Below are 24,930 nucleotides of genomic sequence, written 5' to 3'. Positions count from 1 at the left end.
ATGATGTCAGTTACAAATAAGAACGTGTAATGTACGCACGTTCGTACTGTGGTAATATTAAAACCGAAATACCTATTTATTTTTAGTTCGAAATTCAAAACCGGAGTTCTTTTTTCAGTTTCTTTTTTTTTTTATTAATTTTGTGATGTATGCCAGTGTTTTGTGTTGAATAATGTCCGCTCTATTGAAGAATGTCACAAACTGCATCTGGCACGCATTCGACTCTTTGCAAAATAAGGCTGCAGTGGTCCATAAATCGAAATTGAAGGTTTGTTCCTTTTACTTATAAAAATTACGCTACTGGGTAATCGATGAATATTTTTTTTTAATTTAATGTATATAAGCAGACGTTTACATATTATTTAAAGACAAAATAGATTTATTTAAAGCTTATAGTAAATAAAGCAGTATTCGAGATTAAGAGACTTTCTCAATATCGATTATGGTTTAATGTATGCGGGTTCGATATCTATAAAGGACAATAATAAAGACAGACAGGTATATATAATTATCAGGCGTACAAAAATTGGTATTAAACTTACTGTAATAATTAATTATATCGAATAATATCGTGGTTTAGTTATATAGCACGCTGACTCATCGAAGGTCGTGAATTCGATTCTGGTCAACGTAAAAAAACATTGTGTCTATATAAATAACTCTCTGATGATTGAAGAATTGGATACAAACATACTTATTCGACGAATTGTAATCATATTGATTTTTTTTGTGAAATAATGAAATAGACATTGCTTTTTTCAACTGTTCATCATGAAGTGTGAAATCATAAGTTTCATCAACCTACTATTATTAAATTCAATTTTGCATTATTTTTAAATAATCATCTCTTGTTTCCTGCTTCAGAGAGAGCGTAAGGCAATGATCCATAAAGGCACGTCTTGATACATGAGAGATACGCTTATATGAGAGGGAGACTGTACAAAAGTCGATTGCTTGGGTACCTCTGTCCCATTCGTGTTTCAACCGTGAAGCAGTTGTGTTTGCATGGCTGTGTTTCGGTTTGAAGGGTGGGATATGGCGTGAATTTACTGGGCACAGAGGAATAACATCTGAGTCCTCAGGAATGGCAACGCATGGGAGGTATCATGGGCGAGACAGTATACTCTGTTATGTCCATGGTACTGCTCATGTCTATAGGCGACGGGTACCACTTTCCATCAGGAGGGCCGTCAGCTTGTTTGCCATTCTAAGTTGTATAAAAAAAATGTAGAAAAAAAAAAACAGTATGATGAAATTTCGATCGTCACTTCTTTTAGTATGGAAACGCTTGCTAAAAAGAAATAAAAATATTTATTATTTTGCAATAAGGTTTGATCAACAAATATGTAACAATATTCCTTAATAATATTATTATAGATCGATAGTTTAATAGCAGCTGATGAAGTACAAACGAACGGACTCCCCTTTTATGGGGGACAGGATTGTTAGCCTCATCGTAAGCAATATACAAAATCACAGGTCGACCTCCAGGTGGTCCCCCCTGGAAACCATCGTGCTGAATTTTAGGTCTATTCATCATGATGGGCTAACTGACCTACTTTCATCCTCACCTATCATCCTTTACTAGTGCCTCGCTGGCGTATACCGTTGGTGCGCGGGGTTACTTTTCCATTCTTATCCATTAAAAAAAATCATTGACAATGCTATTTGCCATTATGATTCGAAATCTGTTCTTATTATACTCTAAAGGTTTTTATAAAGAATCCTTGAATATTTACCTTTATTACCTACTTGTATTATCATATTTTTTACTGTTTTGTTCACCTAGAATAAGGCTGAAAAGAAGAATGGCCTTTGCCCAATATGATCGTTTACTTATTAAATAGTTTTGGATTTTCTTTTTTATTTTATAATAGCGAAATGCGATGATTTATTCAAAGCACGGACGTGCTTAACGTCCATTTGAATTCTGCATAAAAACAATGTGTAGGTTTGGTAGGTACTTACTTATAATAGTAGTACAGTATTATATTATTTGTGCTAATATGTAAGTACCTACAGCGTTTATTTTAAAATAACTATATTAAATGTGGTTATAGATATGTATATTTATATTTATCCCGGGATGTTTACGTTTTATTAAATTTTGTTACTGTATATCTATATCATATATCTATATCGTATATCTATAACTATAATATCGACTATTTTTAAATGTTGACATAATTAACTAATTCAATGTAACAATTAATATGTATTTAGAATAATTATTTGGACATACATAATTGATAAACTTTTACTTAACATGTGCTAAGACAAAATTTGCATGCCTTTAGATAAGGCGAAATGTATATTCAGTATTTTAAGACCTTTGTACTTTCGAGCAAATAAATTATTCTTATTCTATTCTTATTCTTATCACTTACAAGTCTCCTGCTACTATTATTATGTACTTATCGTAGATTTGAAGTACTATAAAAAATGTCTGAATTTGGAAAATTCAGGTTTAGAGCTGTATTTAAATTTAAGACCCCACAGTCGAGTTAATCGAATAAAAATCTCTTTTGTATCAAAATATAAAATCTAGATAGTTTTTTTTTAATAGATGAACATGGAATTGTAACCCTGTCTGTGCTAACGGTATACGCTGGCTGGGCACCAGTGAGAGATGATAAGGTTGAAGTAAGTCAGTTGGCCCATCGTGATGAATTCATCAAAAATTTAGCAAGATGGTTTCCAGGCGGAACCGCGTGGCGGTCGACCTGTTAGGGTATATTGCTAGTAATGAGTCTGTTAGGTCTTATTACTAATAATCCCTTTCTCCCTAATCTAGATAATTATAGCCCAAACGTGTTAAAGCTATTAGCCTGTCCCTATAATATGACCTACTTACATCGAGTTTCATACTACAGCTCGCCAGGTCAAGGGAGGCGGGACATTGCGTCACCATTTGTCTAGACCAAAATAGTGTTTATGTGGATATTACCTGTTTACTCTAATAATATATAAAAGGGAGTTACTTTTATGAAAGCTAACCTCTCACAAGCCTAATTTTCACTATACATGTAGTTTGTCATTATCTTTTAAATTAAGAATTTAGATCAAACCATAGATTAAGGTTTGTATCTGTGATCGTGCTCAAAGGACAAAGAAGAATAACTATAATTTAATATATTTAGTCCACATTTCACCTTTTTAAAGTCCACCATTAGTATTCTGTACTTATAATGTAAATTTAGTTGGTAAGCTAGAATATAGGGTAAAATGTCAAAAAGATCCCTTACGTTTATGTATCATATTGTCTTAAAATATCATTTCGATAACAAAATGAAGATAAATACATCAAATGACGATTCTGTGATAAAAGCCAATTACAATTTCACACGTCCTGAAAGCGCGCAATTTTTAGTTTTCATTGTTTTGTCTAAGAATTTCTATGGAGTCAGTGTATCTAACTGAAGGTGTATGATTTAGAAAGTGATTTTTTTTTCTCTATTTTCTAATATTTTTTATAAAGATGAAAACGAAAGACATCTATTATATCTCCTCAAGTAGGTACATATTCAGTAAGCTTAAAACTCAGTTTTATGTAACATTAAGATATTTAAGTTTACTTATTCTAAAATAATAAAGAATATTTATATAGAAGTGATTTTAATTACGAGCATTTTTGTACAGTTATTTTTTTATGATTCTATCAACCATTTGGAATGTAATTTCAATTGAGAAGAACGAGCAAGAAACACAACTGCTTTTTTCAACAAAAGTTGATTTTACAATTACAAGCTTGTCTCAATACAGACTAGCAAACAGCGCGAGAGTTGTTTTAATTAGACAAATCAAGTTCAAGATATATTGTAGAGGTAGTACCAACAATAAATAACACTAATTGAGCTACGGTAAATTAAGTAAGTGCTGCGAAAGCTGTGAACTTTCACAAGAAACAATTTGAATGGTACTACGTATGCACGTAAAGCAACGACACTGAGCAGACACAATAAAATGCATAAATTGTATGTTTCCTTTTTGAAAGGATCATACGAATGTATAATAATGAATGATGAATGAATAAGAGGAGTTTATTAAAAAAGTATATATATAAAAGAAGGTTTGACAAATTTTTTTAAGCAACTTCTAAAATGTTTTCCTTAATTCGGCTATTTTCATATGCACAATATCTATGCCAACTACGAAGCGATTTTGGTTAAAGTTGCCATTTTTAAACAAATCAAAACTTATACTGCTCTTTACAGATACTTATGAAACTATTACAAAATAAGTGCGTGCTCTCGATTACCTTCGTTCTTCGCTTAACAATAGCTGTTTTTTTTTTTAGAGCAGACTTTTTTTATTATCAGCACCATAGGGATACAAAACTGTGAGTGTGCGGAGAATAATGAATACTTTTGTTGATAATAAATGTGAGGTCGATATCGGCTTATTTTATCGACTGTAATATATACTTACATACATACATACTTGTTCAAAGGACGTCCAAAAAGAAAAGGCTCAACCGTTTCTTGACTGTATGTTTCGCAACTATGAGTTACTTTTTTAAGCGCTTTCTGAGAGAGTTTCTCAATTCACCTTCTTTTTTATATGCAATGTATTTACCAATATAAGACAGACTTTGATAATTCGTATGTGTGTATTTATACATCTGTGTCTATGTTGTGCAAGTGTGTATGAATGTGTAACAGTTTACCCATTTTGTTTTTATAAAATAAGTAAACTGTGTAATTCGTAGAAAGTAAACCGCATCATTGATCTATGATACCATTTATGTACAATTTTCGTTACAACATTCTGCAATCTAACTACAACGAATATGAGGAGAAAGGGATTATTAGTAATTGGATCAGCCCCATTACTATTATTATTATTATCAGGTCGTTTGCAGAGATCGTCTTCCACACAATTACCTTTAGAAACCATCGAACGATAATCAGACGACAACACAGATAAAAATGAATGGGGTTGCCAGGTAAACAAATGAGGTTTTATTTTTACAATACATTTATTTTAACTATTCAATGACCTGCTGATGATATATGACTGTCGTTATATATCCTATGTTATATATATAAAATTGGAAACATTTCAGGGAGACTAGAGAATTTTAATTGTAAATTACGGACGTAAATTAATAATGATATCTTAAATAACAATAATGATATATTAATAGTCGTTATACTTGAGTCTCTTCAAATGCATTAATTTAATAATAATAAACAGAACTACTTTCTGGTAAACCACATTCAATGTTTTTATATATTAATAGTCGTTGTCATTATACTTGAGTCTCTTGTGTGCAAGCGCGTGTGTGTGTGTGTGTCATCGTGTGTATTTGTGTTTGTATATAGATAGTTATTTTCTGAATGCCTTTTCCGTCTACATCACAACTGAGGATTTTATTATATAAGTAACTCAATAAGATCTTTTTCAAACAACATCTGTGAATCCCTGACTGTTAGCCGTCCCATTTCTTATATAATTCCACTTTTAATATCAATCTCTGTGCTTTTTCGGCCTCCAAAGATGAGTCCTAGCAGCACCTAAGAAGAAATACAGTATTGAATCAAAGACAAAAGTTTGCACAAGATATCAATATGAGCTCTGAAGTTTAATGTTTGATCTATAACTACACCAGATAGATAGTCTGAATGCCTTTTTCAGTTTACATCACGAGGAGTCAAACAATCCAATCCAAAACAACATATGCAATACACCAACCACGTTGACTGGCCATATCAAAAGATTCGCAAATTCATACCTCTGTTGAGTTATTAAACTTTGCATTTGTCCCCCGGCCACGTGTTTTCTTCTACTGACAATTCGCAGCATTTAAGCTTGATGTGAAGAGATGCATTTTTAGGATATCAAGATGACGATTGCTAACACAGTATTAATTGTTGTATAGAAGCACCCGTTCACGAGTATGACGGATGAGCTAGGAATCTTTTTGTTCAATCATAACATAGGGAGCCCAACGACCTGGCCCACCACGCCGCTACCAATCTGAATATTAAAGTGAGCATGACTTGTTTGAAAATACGCAATTATGTCAAAAATATAAAAGCATTTGCATACCTTTAATATTTATGCAATTAACAATTTAAATGCCATTATTATTTTCGAAAAACATTTATAACTTAACACGTGTTATAATTATAAAAAATGCGTCCGCATCAATTATTATTAATTATACTAATTTAATTTGGTATGCAAAAATTTGTAAAAGTGGCAACCCTGACACCCACGTAAATGTCAAATTACGCTTGCTTTCACGCATTTCACGTCAAAACACTGACATTTAGCTAAAAGTGTGTCATTGTATGACGACCTTTTTGGTGTAATGGTAAGCATATCGCTTTGGGTATATAAGGTCCCATGTTCGATCCCGGTCGATCCAATTTAGGAAACAATTTTGTCTGTACTGGATAATACTCCCCCCCTCCATGTTTGTTGCTCAGTATGTCACAATAAGGGTCTCCTTGCTTGAAAACCAGGCAATTTGTGTTTGTATGACACTTAAAATCTTCCTATCCTTATTCATCATCTCAGCCATTATCCGCTGCTGGCCATAGGCCTTTCCCATAATTGGGAGGGTTTGCCAGTGTTTGTCACGTGTTTCAACCGTGAAGCAGTTGTTTTGCATGCAGGCGTGAATTTACTGGGTACAGAGGAATAAGACCTGAGTTTGCGACCGCAGTTGTATAAAAAAAAAAGACCTTTGCTATTTTAATGTTTTAATAGGGACGCTCCTGCTCGCCCCTCGATTTTAAGTTCCCTTAACCAATCACTATGAAATTTGATATACATCAACTATATAATAGAGAAACACTCGTAGGCTACGTTTTATCTCGATCAATGAACATATTTCTGTCACGCGGACAAAGTCGCAGGTAAAAGCCAGTAAAAGATAAAAAAAACTATATCGTTCAGCTTATGATATGTTCGTATGTATCAACAATTTGATTGATTGCCAATTGCAAGTATTGATTACAATGTAGGTACTGATAGCAATCGCAATGTATGTATGTACATAATAGAACATGATTCTAATGTGTTTACATTAAAAGCTCCACTTGCTTAAGTAGCAATTAGTTATATCGATTTACATTCCAGATTGAACTGATATATACTTATCTACCTATAATTATATACGATACAAATACGTACAAAATATTCCATGGATTTGTCCGCGTAAGTTCGTATACTTATATAGTAGTCTAGATATGTAATAATACAAGATATGGTCCTAATTTTATTAAAATCTGTTTAACTGCCGATATTGGGGGGAAGTTTTAAATGAACGATGATGGAATGGTAACCCCGCTCGCGCTAACGGGATACGCTGGCGGAGCACCAGTGAAAGGTGATCGATGAGAATGAAAACAGGCCAGTTAGCTCATCATGATGAATTCATCAGGAATTAACAATGATAGTTTCCAGGGAGAATCGCGAGGAGGTCGATCTGGTTGGGTATATTGCTAGTAATGGGATTCTGTCTCCATCACTACAATCCCTTTCCCCCTAACTGCCGATATTGAGGGGAAGTTTTAAATGGATGGTGATGGAATGGTAACCCCGCCCGCGCTAACGGTATACGCTGGCGGGGCACCAGTAAGGGATGATAGGTGAGAATGAAAAAGCAGGTCAGTTAGCCTATCGTGATGGATTCGCTTGAAATAGAACACGATAGTTTCCAGGGGGAACCGTGAGAAGATCGACCAGATAGGGTGTATTGCTAACAATGGGGGTACTAATCCCCATTTTTAACAATCCATTATCCCCCTATTGGGGGAAGTTATTAATAATAAGAACTACCGAGTAAGAGTGAACAATATATAACAATATCTATATATTTTTCGCCGTGTGTGCTCCGGCATGGAAAAGGGCCACCTCTTTCTTTCCCGTGAGTGTGGTAAGAGGCAACTTAGGGAGGGCGAGAGATGGGTGCTGGCTATCTCTCGTGTCCCTCTTAAAACATCTCTAAAAGCCTAACTGCGGGTGCCAACCCACCTGCCAGGGGGAAAGGGATTGTTAGTAATGGAGACTGAGAATCCCATTGCTAGCAATATACCCAACCAGGTTAACCTCCTCGCGGTTCCCCCTGGAGACAGTCGCAGGTCTACTGTGAATTAGGAATTGATAATTTAATGTTAAGAGTATTTTCACATATCCCTAACAAAAGACCGAGTAGTGTATTAACCTACTTGCCCTCACGAATAAGTATATAAATATATATCACGACTGATATAAGGACAAGCGTTTTACCTATTTAAAATCTACAATAATTAATATCATTTAATTAGCAACAGTTAATTAGCAGAGTTTGAATTAATTAGCTAATTATTGTTAGGTATGTGTCGATAAATTTATTTACCAGTTAATGAGAGGGTAATCACCAAATTACAAGCAAAATACGAGCTTGAACCCTTCGACTCAGTGCAACGACAAGCTATAAGAATTGTTAATGATTCCAGACCTATAAGAGTTATCGAACCCTTAAGTCTTACAAGAGATTATTGCCTCACTATGCGTGTTCTACTACTTGTACGACGGAGTATGCTTAGAGAAATTATTCAATATGATGTCCACGGCCACTTTCAACTATCATACAGCTCACTGTCACCCTCAGGTTACACACTACAGGTCACTCTCATAACCTAGAGCCTAGGTGGTCGCGTACAGCGCGGTTTTAAATATGTTTTCTCCCACGAATGCTCAGATTGCGGAATGAGCTCCCTGTCGAGGTTTTTCCAAGAGACTACAGCATGGAGTTCTTAAAAAAAGGTATAAAGAGGTTTCTTTAGGGTCGGAATCGCGCGCATATTATTCCTGGTATTGCAGGTGTTCCTAGGCTACCATAACGGCTTACCATCAGGTGGTATGCTAATTTGCCACCTCAGTGGTATAAAAATGTGTCATTGAATAACAAACAGCTAAAATCATCATAGATATTCATAATTTTTACATTAGCTATTATAACTGTGATTTACATTCGTTATTATTATTGTCTTATTGACTACGTGTCAACGCCTTCTATTTGTCAATGTCATTGATTTCATGCAATTGTTTTCTTTCATAATACAGTAGATATGCAACGCTCACTGTAACACGTGCTGTATGATAATTGTTAATTATAGCAAGTTTTTTTAAAGGATGATAAAGGAATGGTAACTCCGCCTGCGCTAACAGTATACTCTGACGGGGCACCAGTGAGTGATGATAGGTGGGAATAAAATAAATAAAGTTGCCCTGTCTGTCAGATTTGTTAACCAACAGCTTTTTAGTATGCCTAAGTCACTACACTTCCCTCCATTTCCTGTTGATGCAGAACCTATCATTATTGGGGGAGACTGATAATCCCATTGCTAGCAATATACCCAACCAGGTCGACCTCCTCGCGGTTCCCCCTAAAAACTATCATGGTTAATTCCTGATGAATTCATCATGATGGGCTAACTGGCCTGTTCTCATTCTAATCTATCACCCTTCACTGGTACTCCGCCAGCGTATCCCGTTAGCGCGTGCAGGGTTACCATACCATTTTCACCCATCAAAAAAATCCTATCGTTATTGTCTAATCTAATTAATTGGTTTTTATTGTATTCGAATACTTATAAAAACTGTAATTAATAAAACTAATATTATTATCATCATCATCATCATCATCATCATCATGTCACTCGTTAACTATCCACTGCTGAACATAAACCCCCTCCCCCTCCATGAAGATTATTTATTACTATTATTATTATCTATCTATCCTAGTTAAGAGCTGAGCTCTTGTCGGTGGAGCTCTTGCCACTCACTACAATTAACAGCGAGTCTCTTCACCTCTTGATACGACACCAACTCCTTCCTTGATCTGCCTGATGTAACTATGCCTTGGTCTCTCTCCTATCCTCCTTCCTTCTATCTTACCTTCTATTATAATGTTCATAAGTTCATCGTGTCGTATCAAGTGTCCCAACATTTTTCCCCTTCTATCCTCAATAGTTCTAATAATTTGTCTTTTTTCCTTAATTATTATAGTTATTATTATTATAGCATTCGTGAAATGTCTACCTTACATTGTAAAATCTAAATATTTTCAAATTGCTGAAAACGTTATTCAAGTATGCGTATCCAGTAGTGTCACTAAGTCCAGTTTCAAAATTAATTTACAAAAATTCTTAATTGAGAGGCAAAAGTTAGACATTCCTGCAAGTTACCTCTATGTTCCATTTGTCTGCTAGATAAACTGTCATATCTGTTTGTTAACTGTATATCTATCTTTTTATTGTACGGATAATCTGGTAGTATTGTTTTATTGTTGCCCTATTCCCTTTGGCCGCAGAATATTAGTGCTTTGCTCTTTTGAGGGCGAAGCAATAAACTGAGTTGTGGCCATTTTGTATTGCTATGGAACACTCACAAACGAAAATTGTATTTAGCTTTGTGTATATTTTTTTTTATCATTTATGTTATCTCGCTTTTTTTTTTGTATATGTATGTTGTAATTTGTGTGCTGTAAGTAATGCAAATAAATTATCTATCTATCTATCTATCCTATTATTTTCCAAGCAGTTCGTGAAGAGAAAGTCATAAATAAATAAATTGTTATGGTATTAATAATGCTTATAATTAGTGGTAATCTCATATGGCACTCTTAAACAAAATGCAATACCAGAGTGTATTTGTGGGCGTAAAATCATTACTCTAGTCAGAGGTAGTAAATGTAAATAAGTCGGTACCTACAATGAGTCATGTTAAAGAGCATTGGTCTTAGGTACTTAAGTAGGTCTTAGTTCGCCCACATCACATTTAAGTTACCTACTTTGTAAATTACACACAATTATTTATCTCATTATAAATATAAAAGTGACTTTGATTGTTGCCTCTTAGCGCCTTGACGGCTTAACCAATCACTATGGAGTTTTTTTTTTATAGGTGATAATGAAATAGTAACTCCACCCGCGCTATCGGTATACACCGGCGGGGCACCAGTGAAGGATGATAAGTGAGGATGAAGCAGGTCAGTTAACCCATCGTGACTAATTCAACGAGAATTGTTCACGATGGTTTCCAGGGGGCACCACGTGGAGGTTGACCTGATAGGGCATATTGCTAGCAATGGGGCTGTCAAAATAAAAAAAATATACCGGTCACGTGAACGAAGTCGTAATTAAAAAGTAGTACATTGATCAAGATGCAAAGCGTCGCACTATTGCATTACATGGCTTGTGAAACCGTTTCGACTGTTGTAATGTTATTTTTGTTAATTCTCTTGACATTTGGTTTTATTAATCGTGGCTTCATAAATGCGTTTATATAACAAAACAATAAACAAGGAAATGTAACTGTTTTATGTGTTGTACTCGTTATTATTGGTTGTTTTCAAAGGCAAAATAATTATAATCAATATAGACAGGGGCTTGAAGCTAACTAGTACCGCTACTGTGTAACAAAAATTTTACGTTCGCCGAAATGTGAAAGAGTTTTTACTAAAAACCTGTATTTTACTGTACGTTAAACTGTCTTTCTACATCAGCCAAGGCAGTCCACTTAGCTGTTTTAAGGGAATATTTATAAACTATACCTAGCTTCTAAATGCATAACTTTTTCTGATAATAAATCGAATTAATTATATTAATTACTTAAATGAGCAATTCTATTAGGTCTAGTAAGTATAGATCATCTCGGATCAATAAACTGGCTAGATTTAGTTGTCTTTTGTTAAAATAATTTCACCTTTGCAATAGCGAACAAAGTTAAAAAAAATTACACTACAAATATCGCCAAACAAGCCACTGTTTCGAAAACATATATGTTTAAATAAATTATAATCTAAGTTTACAAGATAATTCCCCTTCAATACGATCTTGTCTGCTTAATACTGGATAGAATACATAATAGGACATGTAAAAGTAATAAATCTGACAGTATCTACCAGAGTCTATATTACATTATCATTATTATAAAATAATAAGGACGCAAATATGTTTCTAAGTAGATCCCTATTTATTGCAAAAATTTACTTAGAAATGAGTAATTCAGTTATAGTTCATATATTAATTGCTTTTTAATTGATTAATGGAATAGTAACTTCGCCCGCTAACGGTATACACGTGTGGGGCGCCGCGGCACCGGTGAGGGATGATAGGTGAGAATGAAAAGGTGGACAATTAGCCCATATTACATGATGATTATAACATGATAATTTCCAGGGTGATCGCGAAGAGACTGACCTGATAAGATATATTGCTAACAATGGGGCTGATAATCCCTATTACTAACAATCCCTTCCCCCCATATATTACTATTTTCTATATAGGTATCTGAAAGAGTGATCCAAGGATGCTTTTGGTACTCATATCTCTCTGTTTCGTCTTTAATTAATTCTTATAAATATCTGTCTAAATATATGTGTCTTTCTCAGGTGTTAACAGCAAACATCGGTACCCTTCTGGATCTCTACGGTGTGGAAAAGGGTCTGGATCACTTCAAGTCTTCACAGGAGTTGTCCTTTGACGAGTTCCGCTACTACCTGCAGCATGAGGTGTTCAGCTCGCTGCCTAAGACTATGACCTTACCCGTTATTAGGGATTACGAGAAGAAAATAAGTGAGGTAAGAATTTAAAAAAAAAGCTCCCAGTTTGACTGTGTGTATTCTTCGTGTATCTAATATTTTATTAAAGATAGATAGATAGATAATTTATTTGCATTACTTACTTACAACACACAAATTACAACATACATATTAAAAAAAAGCGAGATAACATAAATGATAAAAAAAAATTAAGGGTAAACTTAACCAACTCTGATTGTAAACCATTTTTATTTTATTCATTTATTTTAAAGGATTACCAAATTAAGATATATTAGTGGATTAGGGCTAACTGTTCTTACTTTTAGAGGCAACCATAGCATGTTTTGTGTTTGAGAAACATTAAAAAGGAATTAAATTATTAAATGAATAAAGATGTTAATAATATATGGAATTTATGATTATTATGTTATATTGTTTGTTATTTAAAATTGTATAAGGATTGGAGATAAACTACAAAAATAAAATTTGCAAATAATAGGTTTTTATATAGACTTATAGTTTTATATATAATAATATAAATATTATCTTTTACTCATTATTCATAGATTTAAACTAGAATAAAATGTACACTTATTTAAACAGTATATAAATTATCCCAGGTTCTAAGTTAGGATATAACCTACTCTTGTTCTAACGAATTAACATCCATCCATCGATCATTATGATATTAAATTTGATATACAATTTTCGTTTCTTTCAAACATTTATTACATGTATCTCAAAAACAACTTTTTGTTAGTGAATTTTGCTATGGGATGGAGTAAAAGGATATAGGCTGGCTATTTTTATATATGGGATGGAGAAGGATATAGGCTGGCTATTTTTATCCCAGTCACGCGGACAAAGTCGCGGGTAAAAGTTAGTCTACAATAAACTAGATACCTACTAGGTATTATAGTTCGGCCGCTCGAGGTCAAGGCCTCTCCAGACTGCGTTGTACACGTAAAATTGCGCCAAATTGCCTCTGTCTAGATTGTTCTTTAGTATATTGAATAAAAACAGACTTTATCAAGGTTTCATATTGACGCCATAAATTATTGGCAGAGTATATATCTACGTCATCCAAAAGTGAAACGTTTATAAGAGAATAGATTTATTTTAAACAAAAAATTTACTTACTAAGTGTATCAGGGAAATAAATTATATGCCCTGTGAAGTTAAATTAAAACAAAAAGTCGTAAAGTTCATTTTCCGAAAATAAAAGCGATTGTAAAAATTTATATTTATACCTACATGAAAATATACTACCTCTTGTTATGTACCTGTTTACTTTAAACTATACTAGTATTAACTAAGCAATGGCAATTAGATCAAAACACAATATTTTCCTGGTAGAAATAAAGCAATTATAAAATTTTAATAAAATTAATGAGATTTGGTTTAAGAATCTTCCGTTTCCGAATTTTTCCGTTTTTACGTACTTTGAATATTAAAAATATATATATAGATATTTTATGAATAATTTTGTTTTTACAGAAGCATTAATAATAAATCACGACTATTATCACCATCTATTGAATATGAAGATAGACGATTTGAATAAATACAAAAACGATTCTAAAAAAAAGGAATTTTTAAAAGCAATTCACAATTGGCGAAGATTTTGTTAAAAATTCACACAAAATACAGTCCTCCTACTTTGTTTCATATTTGAGTGCCAATAAAGCAAAACGTCACTCTATTGAACACATGTTCGTAGTTCCTCTACATTTGAATGGGCCTAATATTCATAAACTAAATGTCCCCGTACAGCTGTTGCATGTGAGCTTCGTTATCAAACATTACGAATGAATTGATATGAATGGAATATGTGTTGTTACATCTATATTTATGTATCTATTAAAATTTTAAGCTAGACGACAAATAAATGGTCAAGAGATGAGCAACAGCGTCCCTCTTAAAACATCACCAGGATTATGTTACCAGAGGGAGACTTTGTACAAAAGTCGATTGCGGGTACCTCTGTTCCATTCGTGTTTCAACCGTGAAGCAGTCGTGTTTTCATGGCTGTGTTTCTGTTTAAAGGGTGGGACATGGCGTGAATTTACTGGGTACAGAGGTAATCTGAGTCCTCAGGAATGGCAACGCATGGGGGGTACCATGGGCGAAACAGTATACTCTGTTATGTCCATGGTACTGCTCATGTCTATAGGCGACGGTTATCACTTTCCATCAGGTGGGCCGTCAGCTTGTGTGCCATTCTCAGTTGTATAAAAAAAAATGTTCAGCAGTGGAAAGTTAACAGCTATGGTGATATAATGAATATTAGTACAAGTTTAATAACAGAACAGGCTTTAAACGGATTGGTTTCATAGAAAATGACCTTTCCTCCTCAGGTATGCTGGTTGGTGTGTAGGAAGAACCTGGTGTTACGAGATAAGCCCATCTTCAGCGATGACTCCGTGCTGAAGCTGTTCAGAATATACTGTCTACTGGCTGATTTAGTGCAGGACGCTGATAACACGGAACACTATGTGGTAATCTTTACTATAATAACCTTTATTTTATATGCATATCACCATGCTGAACAAAAAATGTTATTTAATTTATGTATAATATGTATACTGTTGGTGTGCCCAAATTCGAAATAAATAAATATATTATTTTAAACAATTTAGAATAGCAAAAAAGCTAACGGCCCACCTAATGGTAAGTGGTAACCGTCGCCTATAGACATAACAGAGTATACCCTCCTGTGTCGCCCATAATGCTCTTCATGCGTTGCCATTCCTGAAGACGTGTGACATGTGATGGCTCTATACTCCATAATTTCATTGTCATATTGCCACCCTTCACCAACAAACCCCCAAACCCACCACAACTTAACATACCGATTTAGCTGTTAACTGTCCATTGCTAAACATAGGCCTCCCCCTTAGACTGCTATAAGGATCGGTATTTGTCAATGGGGATTTTACCAATAGTTGCCACGCTTGGCTTACAAGCGTAATTAGGCTTTGAAGATGTTTTTTTTTATGTGTGAAAATGAAATGGTAACGGGATACGCTGGCGGAGCACCAGTGAAGGGTGATAGACGAAAATGAAAACAGGCCAGTTAGCCCATCATGATTAATTCATCAGGAATTAACCATGATAGTTTCCAGGGGGAACCGCGAGGAGGTCGACCTGGTTGGGTATATTGCTAGCCCCCCCAGCTTTGAAGATGTTTTAATGGAGATGTTATTTCCTCTATTCCCCAATCATTAAATTCCTTTAGTCATATCTTATATCACTCACGGGAAAGGTGATCTATTGTATGCCAGGACCACACGATGTTTGCAAATTGATTTTTATTTATATAAAAAAGGTAGAAAAATCACTATTTTACAACATATCGCGTAGTGGCAAAACTGCCAGATTTATAATGTCAAGGTAAACATAGTATTAGTCACACATAGTCACTGTTATATAAAATTATATCTACTTACGTACAGATAGGAATGAGTGATGACAGAACTATTTTTGTTTTGTATATTTTACGCTTGAAATGCGATAACCGATTGTTTGTATAGCAAAAAGTTCCGGTTAAATATACAGGGTGACCTCGATAATATTAGCACTGTTTTAAGGGATGTCTCCTACCAGCGAAGTTGAATATCTTTCTCATAACAGCCATTAACTGTCCTCTTTTGAATATAGACCTCCCCCTATTGAAGGGTTTTTTTTTGATGGGTGAAAATGGTATGGTAACCCCGCTTGCGCTAACGGGATACGCTGGCGGAGCACCAGTGAAGGGTGATAGATGAGAATGTAAACAGGCCAGTTAGCCTATCATGATGAATTCATCAGGAATTAACCATGATAGTTTCTAGGGGGAACCGCGTGGAGGTCGACCTGGTTGGGTATATTGCTAGCAATGGGATTCTCAGTCTCCATTACTAACAATCCCTTCCCCCCCCCTATTGAAGGGTTTTGCCATTAGTTACTACGTTTGACAGGCGGGTTGGCAACCGCAATTAAGCTTTGGTGATGTTTTAGAATGAACGCTGCTGCCCATCCCTCGGCCGTTAAATTTCCTTAGTTGCCTCTTACGACACCCACGGGAAAGAAAAGAGCGGCCCCTTCTATGCTGAGGCCACACGACATATCTTACTAATAAAATTGTAATTTAACGATATCTGTATATGAGAAATATTAAAGATAAATTAATATGAGTCTTACTAAGAGCAATAGAAGCCAAAACAATTTTTTTTTTGAAATTTTGCTTAACTGTCTTTATGTATGTTTGTTCTGGCATCACGTTTTCTTAATTATACTCCTGGAGGTTTAATTTAAAAACTGGTGTATATATTATATTGATACGCTATCTAGAAGTGCTTTATTTAATTGATTTTCCTACTTTTGAAATTGCCTCGTATATACGAAGGAATTTCAAAAATAGGTAAATCAAAAATAAAAAATAAATCGAATTAAAAACTATATATAATATAGAGCCTCTCATACTAACACGGGATGTCCAGTGTCGTCATTATTAAGTAGAAAACCGTTTTTGAAAGAAAAGCGTTTTTTAGCGTAGAAAGGCGTTTTTTCGTATTCCGACCCATCTTTTTTGAGCATATGTTTCATTTTACAGTACAATAACATATGCTAATTTCAATATATCAAAACGTTAGACGAATTCCCAAATCTGTGACATTAATGTAAATAATTTTGCCTTTATGGCTGTTACCATTTATAACATATATTTTTAAATGTATTATGATTAAATAAATTTTAAATATTTTAAGATAGAATATATTTATTTAATATTTTACGAGTATATATACCATGTTAATTTACATTAAAATAATTCAAATGCCAATTTTGGTAGTGTGGTTTAACATTTTGCCGCCTTCCTCATCTTCCGAAGGTCACAGTTTCGATTCCCGCAAAATACAAACATTTATATTTATGACTATGTTTGTCTATTTTGGTTTGGGTATTTTCTACGTACTATATGTATGTATAATTGTTTATATATGTATTGTATTGTATGTGTTTTTGTATGCATAATTTTTGTAAGTGTATTATTATTCTATATTGTATTCTTAATGTTGTGGTCTTCCAAAATATTTATTTAATTTACAAATTGTTTTGTTAAATCAATGCATCGCCATTTACTCTCTCTGATTAGCGTAACGGTTGACTGGTAGAGAATGCCATCAGGCATTAAGTCCGTCCTGTAGACATATTTTAATGTCTGCAAAAGTATAAATAAATAAATGTATGTATTTACAAAAAAAAAAAATTGTAAGGGTTTCTATTAGCTATTTAATACTCATAATACCAGCTCTAGTTTCAACTCAGATTAGTTTGTAAACAGATGGCATAGTCTTAAATAAAAATTCTCCCAGTATTACAATCCTGCATACAAACTTTACTCTGCAAAATTTATAACAAAGCGTATGTCATTCAATGTTCGCGAGACCTCCCCGGCTATTGACGTCATTAATTTAAAAGATCAAAGTTTACATTCAACACATGTTGCCCAGATGTTGCTATATGGAGAATTGAAGAATTAATACAGGGGTCGATAACCCTCCTTCATTTCATTTATGACTAGCTGCTTCCCGTGACTTCGCTCGTACGAAATCGTTATCTTCCGTTCTAAACTGCAAGAGTCTTGTTTTGCAATACGTACTCTTGTCATAGCATAGTTCACTGTCTCGTGCCTCAATATTACACATAGTATTTAGTGCAAATAGACTACCAATCACAACAGAAATCCCAGATCCCAGATCCACTAGTTTGGATGCATCTGTCCCACCCAGTCACTTTTTATTGCTAAGCAACTACTATGTTTCGAAGAGTGGGATATAGATATATAAGGTTATTTAAAAGAGTTGGAATATCGCTATACTTATTAGTTTTAAAACATAAATTGCGCTCCTATTTCTTAAAAAAGGCCGTTTTATAAACTTCATTCCCTTTATTTGTATTTGATTTTTTTTTTGATAAATAAATATCGACCAATATAAACCAATAAGAATAATGTTATACATTTCAGGTGGTACTGCAGCCGTCAGAAGCGGGCATAGTAGCTGAACAACTAGTCCACTGCCTTGGGCTCCGGTGGGATGCGGCAGACTGGGACGCGCTCGGCACGTCCATTGGCCACTTCAAATGGGCGGCCTTCCTTGCAGTACTAGAGGCCAAGTACTGCTGCGACCAGCAGCTACACTCTAAGGCTTTAGTGGAAGCTGTCGACGAGATTTATGACGTATTTATCGAGGATATTATAAAGAAGGTAAAATTCGGTCTTTTTTAAATACATACTAACTAGTGGGAATCTCACCTGGGGTTCTGCCGTGAAGCAGCTATGCTCACAATATTTCGCTTAAAAGGGTAGGATATGGCATAATACCTATATGTATATTACAGAGTACAGAGGCATAATAATCAACTTTTGGAATGATCTTCTTGTCGAGGTTTTCTCTACAGACTGCAGCATGGGGTTCTTTAAAAAGGGCATATTAAGGTCCATAGGCTACAGTAACCCCGTTTACCATCAGACGGACCGTTTACTTGTTTGACACCATAGTAGTATAAAAAACCTTAGCCCACAGGAATAGCAACCTTCAAGATACTGATCTTCCTGTAATAATGAAAACCATAGATAATTTCAATTGTTTAATTATTTTTTGGTTAATTCAATTAAAATTTACTTAAAGTCTAAAAACTTAGTTCTTCATTACTTTAAATTATTTTTTTTTTTATTTTAAAGTAATGAAGAATTTACATGGTTTTTTTTTGTTATCACAAAACGAAGTTTGTCTATCATAGAAAACAATGTAGGTACCTTAAGTTTTACTACAATTTAATAATTGAATGGGTATATCAGGTAGAAACCTGTAACACTAAGACCTGTAAGATTTATCGTATTCGCCTTTTCTTCAAGTTTGCTATCCAAACTATTACTATAGTACAGTATTTTATTACAATATCTGTAATATTACGAGATGGAAGCCTACCTACTAAACCATTTCTGACGCCAATCGTATAAGGCAAATTTACTCTCTCTTTTATTGAGCCTTCTATTCATATACCTTTGACGTCAGAGCACTCATTACATTACTGTGACCTATTTCCGACTTGGAACATACAAAACGTATTGTTCTTACTAAGTTTGCTAAACAATGAACAAGCGATGTGACTAAGATTGAGAGGAAACACCGCACTTAGTCATCGTCAATCGGCTAAGTTGCTTTGTTTTCGCTTTTTAATTTGAATAGGTTAACGCAATGTCGAACTGTAGGTATAATATTTTCAACCAATACGGTTTCAGTGTTATTATAGTATTAATAACTATATCATTATTTACTAGATTTATTTTTATTTTCTGTTGCTACTTATATTAATGTAATACTCAAGTACGGTTGCAGTTTATGTTCAATTTACTTGGGTATTTAGGTTGACAATAAAAAAAAAATTACAACGCTGTCTCAATTTACAGAATAGTTGCCAAGTTTTAGTAATGATATAATACCAATTTTATATTTCTTTATTAGTGAACGATGACTCCAAATTTTTTCGTCTTAACGTTTTTTATTAAACGATGTACTTAATATTTCCTAATTTGGAAATGAGGAAATATTAAGTACATAATAAAGAGCAAAATAACAAATTAAAAACGCTAAATTTAAGACTAGACATCTATCTATATAATTCAGAAATCAAAATGTATAACAAAACCTTGATTGTTTAGAACTAGAACCCCAAAAGCTTGACATTTTCGTTGCTTTATGCAAAAAAATATAAAAGGCCACTTAATACTTTTCGTTCCGTGTAGCTAAATGACTATACTCGTATATGCAAAACACTCACGCGTCAGCACCTATATCGGATAGTCAGGCAGAGAAAAGCAGTTGCATGTATCCTATAAAATGAATAAATAAATGAACAAATAAAATGCTTTTAGTTTTGTACGTCCACGATATCAAAATTAAAAGTATTGTCATTCAATTACATATTAATTATTCTCTTATTATATTGTGACCATAAAATCCTATAATACCTACATAATGTCATGTTACGACAAATTATAAAAACACCAAATAATTAATTTATTTTTCAAAGACTAAATAACAAGTCAAGTTTCTCGCTAAACCTTCTCAGTTAAAGTCACCTTCTGAAATGGCGGTAAAATCCTTAGTTAGGCATTTTTTCCAGTGCACATTATCTAGTTCCTCAAAACACAAGTATCCTAGTGTGATTGTATGGGACTTATTATTTAGATGAACGAAAGATAATTTGATTTCAAACTAGAAGTAAATATTTCAGGGCTATCTCTTCAAACGCGGCTACTTACTCCCGACAATGAGAGAGTATTGGTGTGTGCTACAGCCCTGTGCACTTACCTACTACAAAAGCTCCTCGCAGAAGGAACAGTGCGGCAGAATAAATATAGACGAATACTGTTCGGTAGAGGCTTCAGCCGGTGAAGGCAAAATACAAAGGTTCCAACTCGTTACTCCAGACAGAACGTATGAATTCGGCACTCAAGACCATAAGTAAGTTATCATTTATAATATTATCACTATATCTTTCATCATGATCTCATATTAGCCGTTAATTGTCCTTGAACATTGACCTCTCCTTGAAGAGTTTTGCCAGTTATTGTTAAGATTGGTAGGCGGGTTGGCAACCGCATTTAGGTTTTTGCGGTGTTTAAGAAAAAGCTGCTGCCCATGTCTCGACCATTATGTTTCCTTAATTGCCTCTTACGAAACCCCCAAACAGTTACTAAAATCTTTGTTTGTAATTCTGGTACAGAAGTAGACTGCAATGGATATCAGCAGTGCGACAGGCAACAGCTGTCTCGGGTGGCGCAGAAGGCTACCAGAGAAAAGCTAGAGCTTGCCGACGCGGCGCCGGTGCTAGGAGAGAGAGAGAGGCTAGAGATGCTCGCGCACGGTTGCAGCACGAAGTGCGAGCGAGACTTGCTGCGGAGGCACAAGCACAGGTATGTAATTTTATAAAGAAAGTATTATAATTAAAAAAAAATGAGCCTGCTGTTTTTATATAAAAAATAAAGGCTTTAACAATTTTTAAACACATGAAAATAAAAGATTTCTAGTCAAAGACCACAGAACGAATATCGAATCCAAGTATAACACGAATAAAAATTTTATAGACGTAAAAGGACCTGAAAATTGAAAAATAAAATAAGCCATTTTTGTCCTACTAGCTGATCCGACAATGCATTCTGTCAAAATCGTTTGGGGGAACAGAAATTATCGGCCAATTTATCTAACTTTTCTTTTCATAAAAACCTTCCTCGGACCTCTAAAAATACTTGAAAAAAATGTATGAATTGGTCCTGCCGTTCCGCGTTTTCCACTTAGTAGTATATTTAGCGATTTATTTTTATTTATATAAAAACTATGCTTTTAAAAGTATTGTAAGTTGCAATACGCTACTTTCAACTTTTTTATTATACTACTTCTTTGTTAAAGGAATTAGCGGAATTGGCACAACAAGACAACAAAAAGTTAGAAGAATTAAAATCTGCTCAAACCGAGTTGGAGAAATTGTTACAAGAAGAAATTCAAGCCAAGAGAGATGAAGAAATAGTACGAGCTCTGCAGGCCAGGTACCTGTGAAATACTTATTTAATTTATATTTATTTATAATCCTAAAAAGGAACATAAATTATAATAATTTAGATTGTTTCACAAAAAAAAAATACCAACTTCTATTGTGGCAAAAACAATTATGGTCATTTAAAAACTAAACTACTGAACCGATTTTGATAAAATTTCCATGAGAGCAATCTATAAGTATATTTTTTTGGATAAAAAAGAAATTTCCAAATCGGTTAACATTTGATGTTGTTATGAGATAACATACATAAAAAAATACAACCAAATTGAGAACTTCCCTTTGAAGTCAGTTGAAAATGTCCTTAAATATTTTTGTAGAAATAAAAATATACTAGGCTTCTTACTTATTTATTCGTTGTAATTAAGGGTTTTAGCAGAGGAGTGGGAAAGGCGAGAGGAGTTAGAGAGACTTCAAGAAGAACAAAACCGAATGTTGGAAGAGGAGAGATTAAAACGAAAAAGGTTCGAAATGCTACAAGCTGAAAAGGAAGAACAATACAGAGGTAAAAAAAAAATTTAATCTCTGAAATCTGAAAATGTAAAAATGAAAAATACTATAAACCTACCATTGGCTATCGCCCATTCTTATCATCCCAAGGAATCTATAGGAACAAAGCGCAATACATCTTTATACCAAAACTACTGGCCAGGGTGATAATAGTCTGACATTCTCCTTTAACTGGTTTCTAAACACATGTCCAGCAGGAGAACAAATAATTAAGGGATGAAAATCGAGGGTTAAGTCAATTTATATAATATTCTTTTCTATTCGCAGTCATTTCCGCATTCACTCCCATTCTGTCCATATTATCTTTCACACAGTTCATTCATGCCCGGACATGAGTGGACTGCGCTATAGAGGCCATAGAATTAATTTTATTTTGTTTTGGACTTTTTTTTCTTATAGAAGCGGAAAAACGTCTGAAAGAGCTGGAACAAGAAAAGCAGAGGCTAGACGATGAGCTGAAAGCGGCGCAAGAGAAGATTAACAAGACTGAGCTGACGGCGAAAGCGTTGCATGTACAATTGAGAGTGAGTAATATTTGCGGAAGAACTTACAAATTCAGTAGAGTAGTATGATGGTTTTGGGACATAGTCAGCTCGCGTCCTAATAAGAGCAAACTTAGTCAGGGCTTACAAGTAATATACATTGCAGTGAGAGTACGCATCTCTTCTGTTAGCTCATTAGGTTATATAGATCGAGTGTCTCCATAGAAATGCTTCGAGAAAAACGGGTCAACTTTTTCATACAATTTTGCGTGATAATTAGAAGTGATTCCTTTATAACTTCTACATTTATTTTTTCTTATACTTTCTACATCTTTTTAATACGTAAACAGAATTCTCATTTAATTTATTAAATATTACATCAAGATACATTTTATGTGTAATTATATAGAACACTGATAAAAAAAAATGAGTCAGTTAGTTTTACAATTAGCTGGCAAAAAGTTATATCTATATATATCTATATAATATAAGGTTAGCTCATTGTCGCGAGAAATTTTGTGATAATCCTCCGAATCTATTAAAGGAGGAGGAATAAATTTGTAAAAAATAACCAAAATCAGTTCAGAATTAACAAAGATATCGCGTGTTTATTTGTATGTTATACACAAAAAAATTGTCAGCTTGTTTGCCATTCTAAGTTGTATAAAAAAAAAAAAACAAAAAACTGATTCAAATAATTTTTATTCCCTTATTTCCAGGATATGAACCCGGTTCTCCGCAATGGCGAGAGAGTGCGTCGAGCTATCTCTTTCGTGCCGACCACCAAAAGTTCCTCAGACACCCTGATAGACGTCAGAGCTATCAGGCACGTTATGGCGATGGACGATGATGAAAAAGTGTGAATGTGTACTAATTATGTATGTGTGTGTGTGTGTGAATGTATGGTAGATGTTTTGATTTCTTGGCTGATTTCTTGAAAATGGCTTACATGTTATTATATGTATAACTTAAATACGAAGTGTAGTTTTTTTTAGGGAGGACTGGCCCCTTAATAAAGGTCTATATGTACTTTTAAACATGTCTTTGCTCATAGATAAAAATTCGCTAATGATCCTGAGGTGAACCCCTTAAATACGCCTATATATAGATATTATTATAAATAGATTGGCTATTATAGCTATTATAGATTGTATATACATAATTTAAAAGAAAAATAATTTGAAAATTATCTTTATTTAATATTGCTAGCTTTTTATAGTGTATTCATTCCAAATAGACTCTCTAAATAAATAAAAAATGGCTTGAATTTAGGTAATGTTGTAGCTGATTGTAATTTGGTGTGCCTTGTAGCGGTAACGGATAGCAAAGATAAAATATCATAGTGCCTTGTTATTACTTTTTCTTTACTATAATTTATATTTTTTAATTATAACTAAAAATTTGTTGTATTTAAGACGGTTCAGAGCCGCATTAAGAGGTTCTTTCAAATTCATAAAGTATTAAATAAATTATTTTGTGGTAATTTCATATTTATTTTATATCATAATAAATAAAACCTTCATAGAATAATCACATTACGATAGCTCAAAGTGAGATTAAAATACTGAGCTAATTCATTTAATTTCTGAACCAATTTAAATACAGATAAATAATAAAAAAAATTTTTTTTTTGTTTTTTTTTTTGTATACCCTATAAAAATAACTAGATACTTTAAAACATTTTGGAGGGAAACATGACATGTGATTTGAATTTAATACGATTTATTTTTAATATAATTCAATAGTAATTTACATTTTTTAAAACATAATTTAAAAAAATATATATATATTGTAACG

General features: G+C 33.8%; 1 protein-coding gene across 1 annotated transcript; it reads left to right on the top strand.

The window, feature by feature from the left end:
* LOC113513528 (differentially expressed in FDCP 6-like) lies at positions 1-24,508 on the top strand. The gene is made up of 10 exons (XM_052897375.1): positions 1-268; positions 12,392-12,580; positions 14,899-15,039; positions 18,549-18,788; positions 20,822-21,051; positions 21,314-21,503; positions 21,997-22,133; positions 22,510-22,646; positions 23,051-23,175; positions 23,853-24,508. Exons 1-10 carry the CDS (start codon positions 173-175, stop codon positions 23,994-23,996), a joined length of 1,629 nt encoding a protein of 542 aa, XP_052753335.1. The 5' UTR covers positions 1-172; the 3' UTR covers positions 23,997-24,508.
* Positions 24,509-24,930: the final 422 nt, after the last annotated feature.

Source organism: Galleria mellonella, unplaced genomic scaffold (genome assembly GCF_026898425.1).
Source record: "Galleria mellonella isolate WM207_F2 unplaced genomic scaffold, CSIRO_AGI_GalMel_v1 utg36, whole genome shotgun sequence".
NCBI classification, from domain to species: Eukaryota; Metazoa; Arthropoda; class Insecta; order Lepidoptera; family Pyralidae; genus Galleria; species Galleria mellonella.
This window is presented reverse-complemented; position numbering and strand designations above follow the sequence as displayed.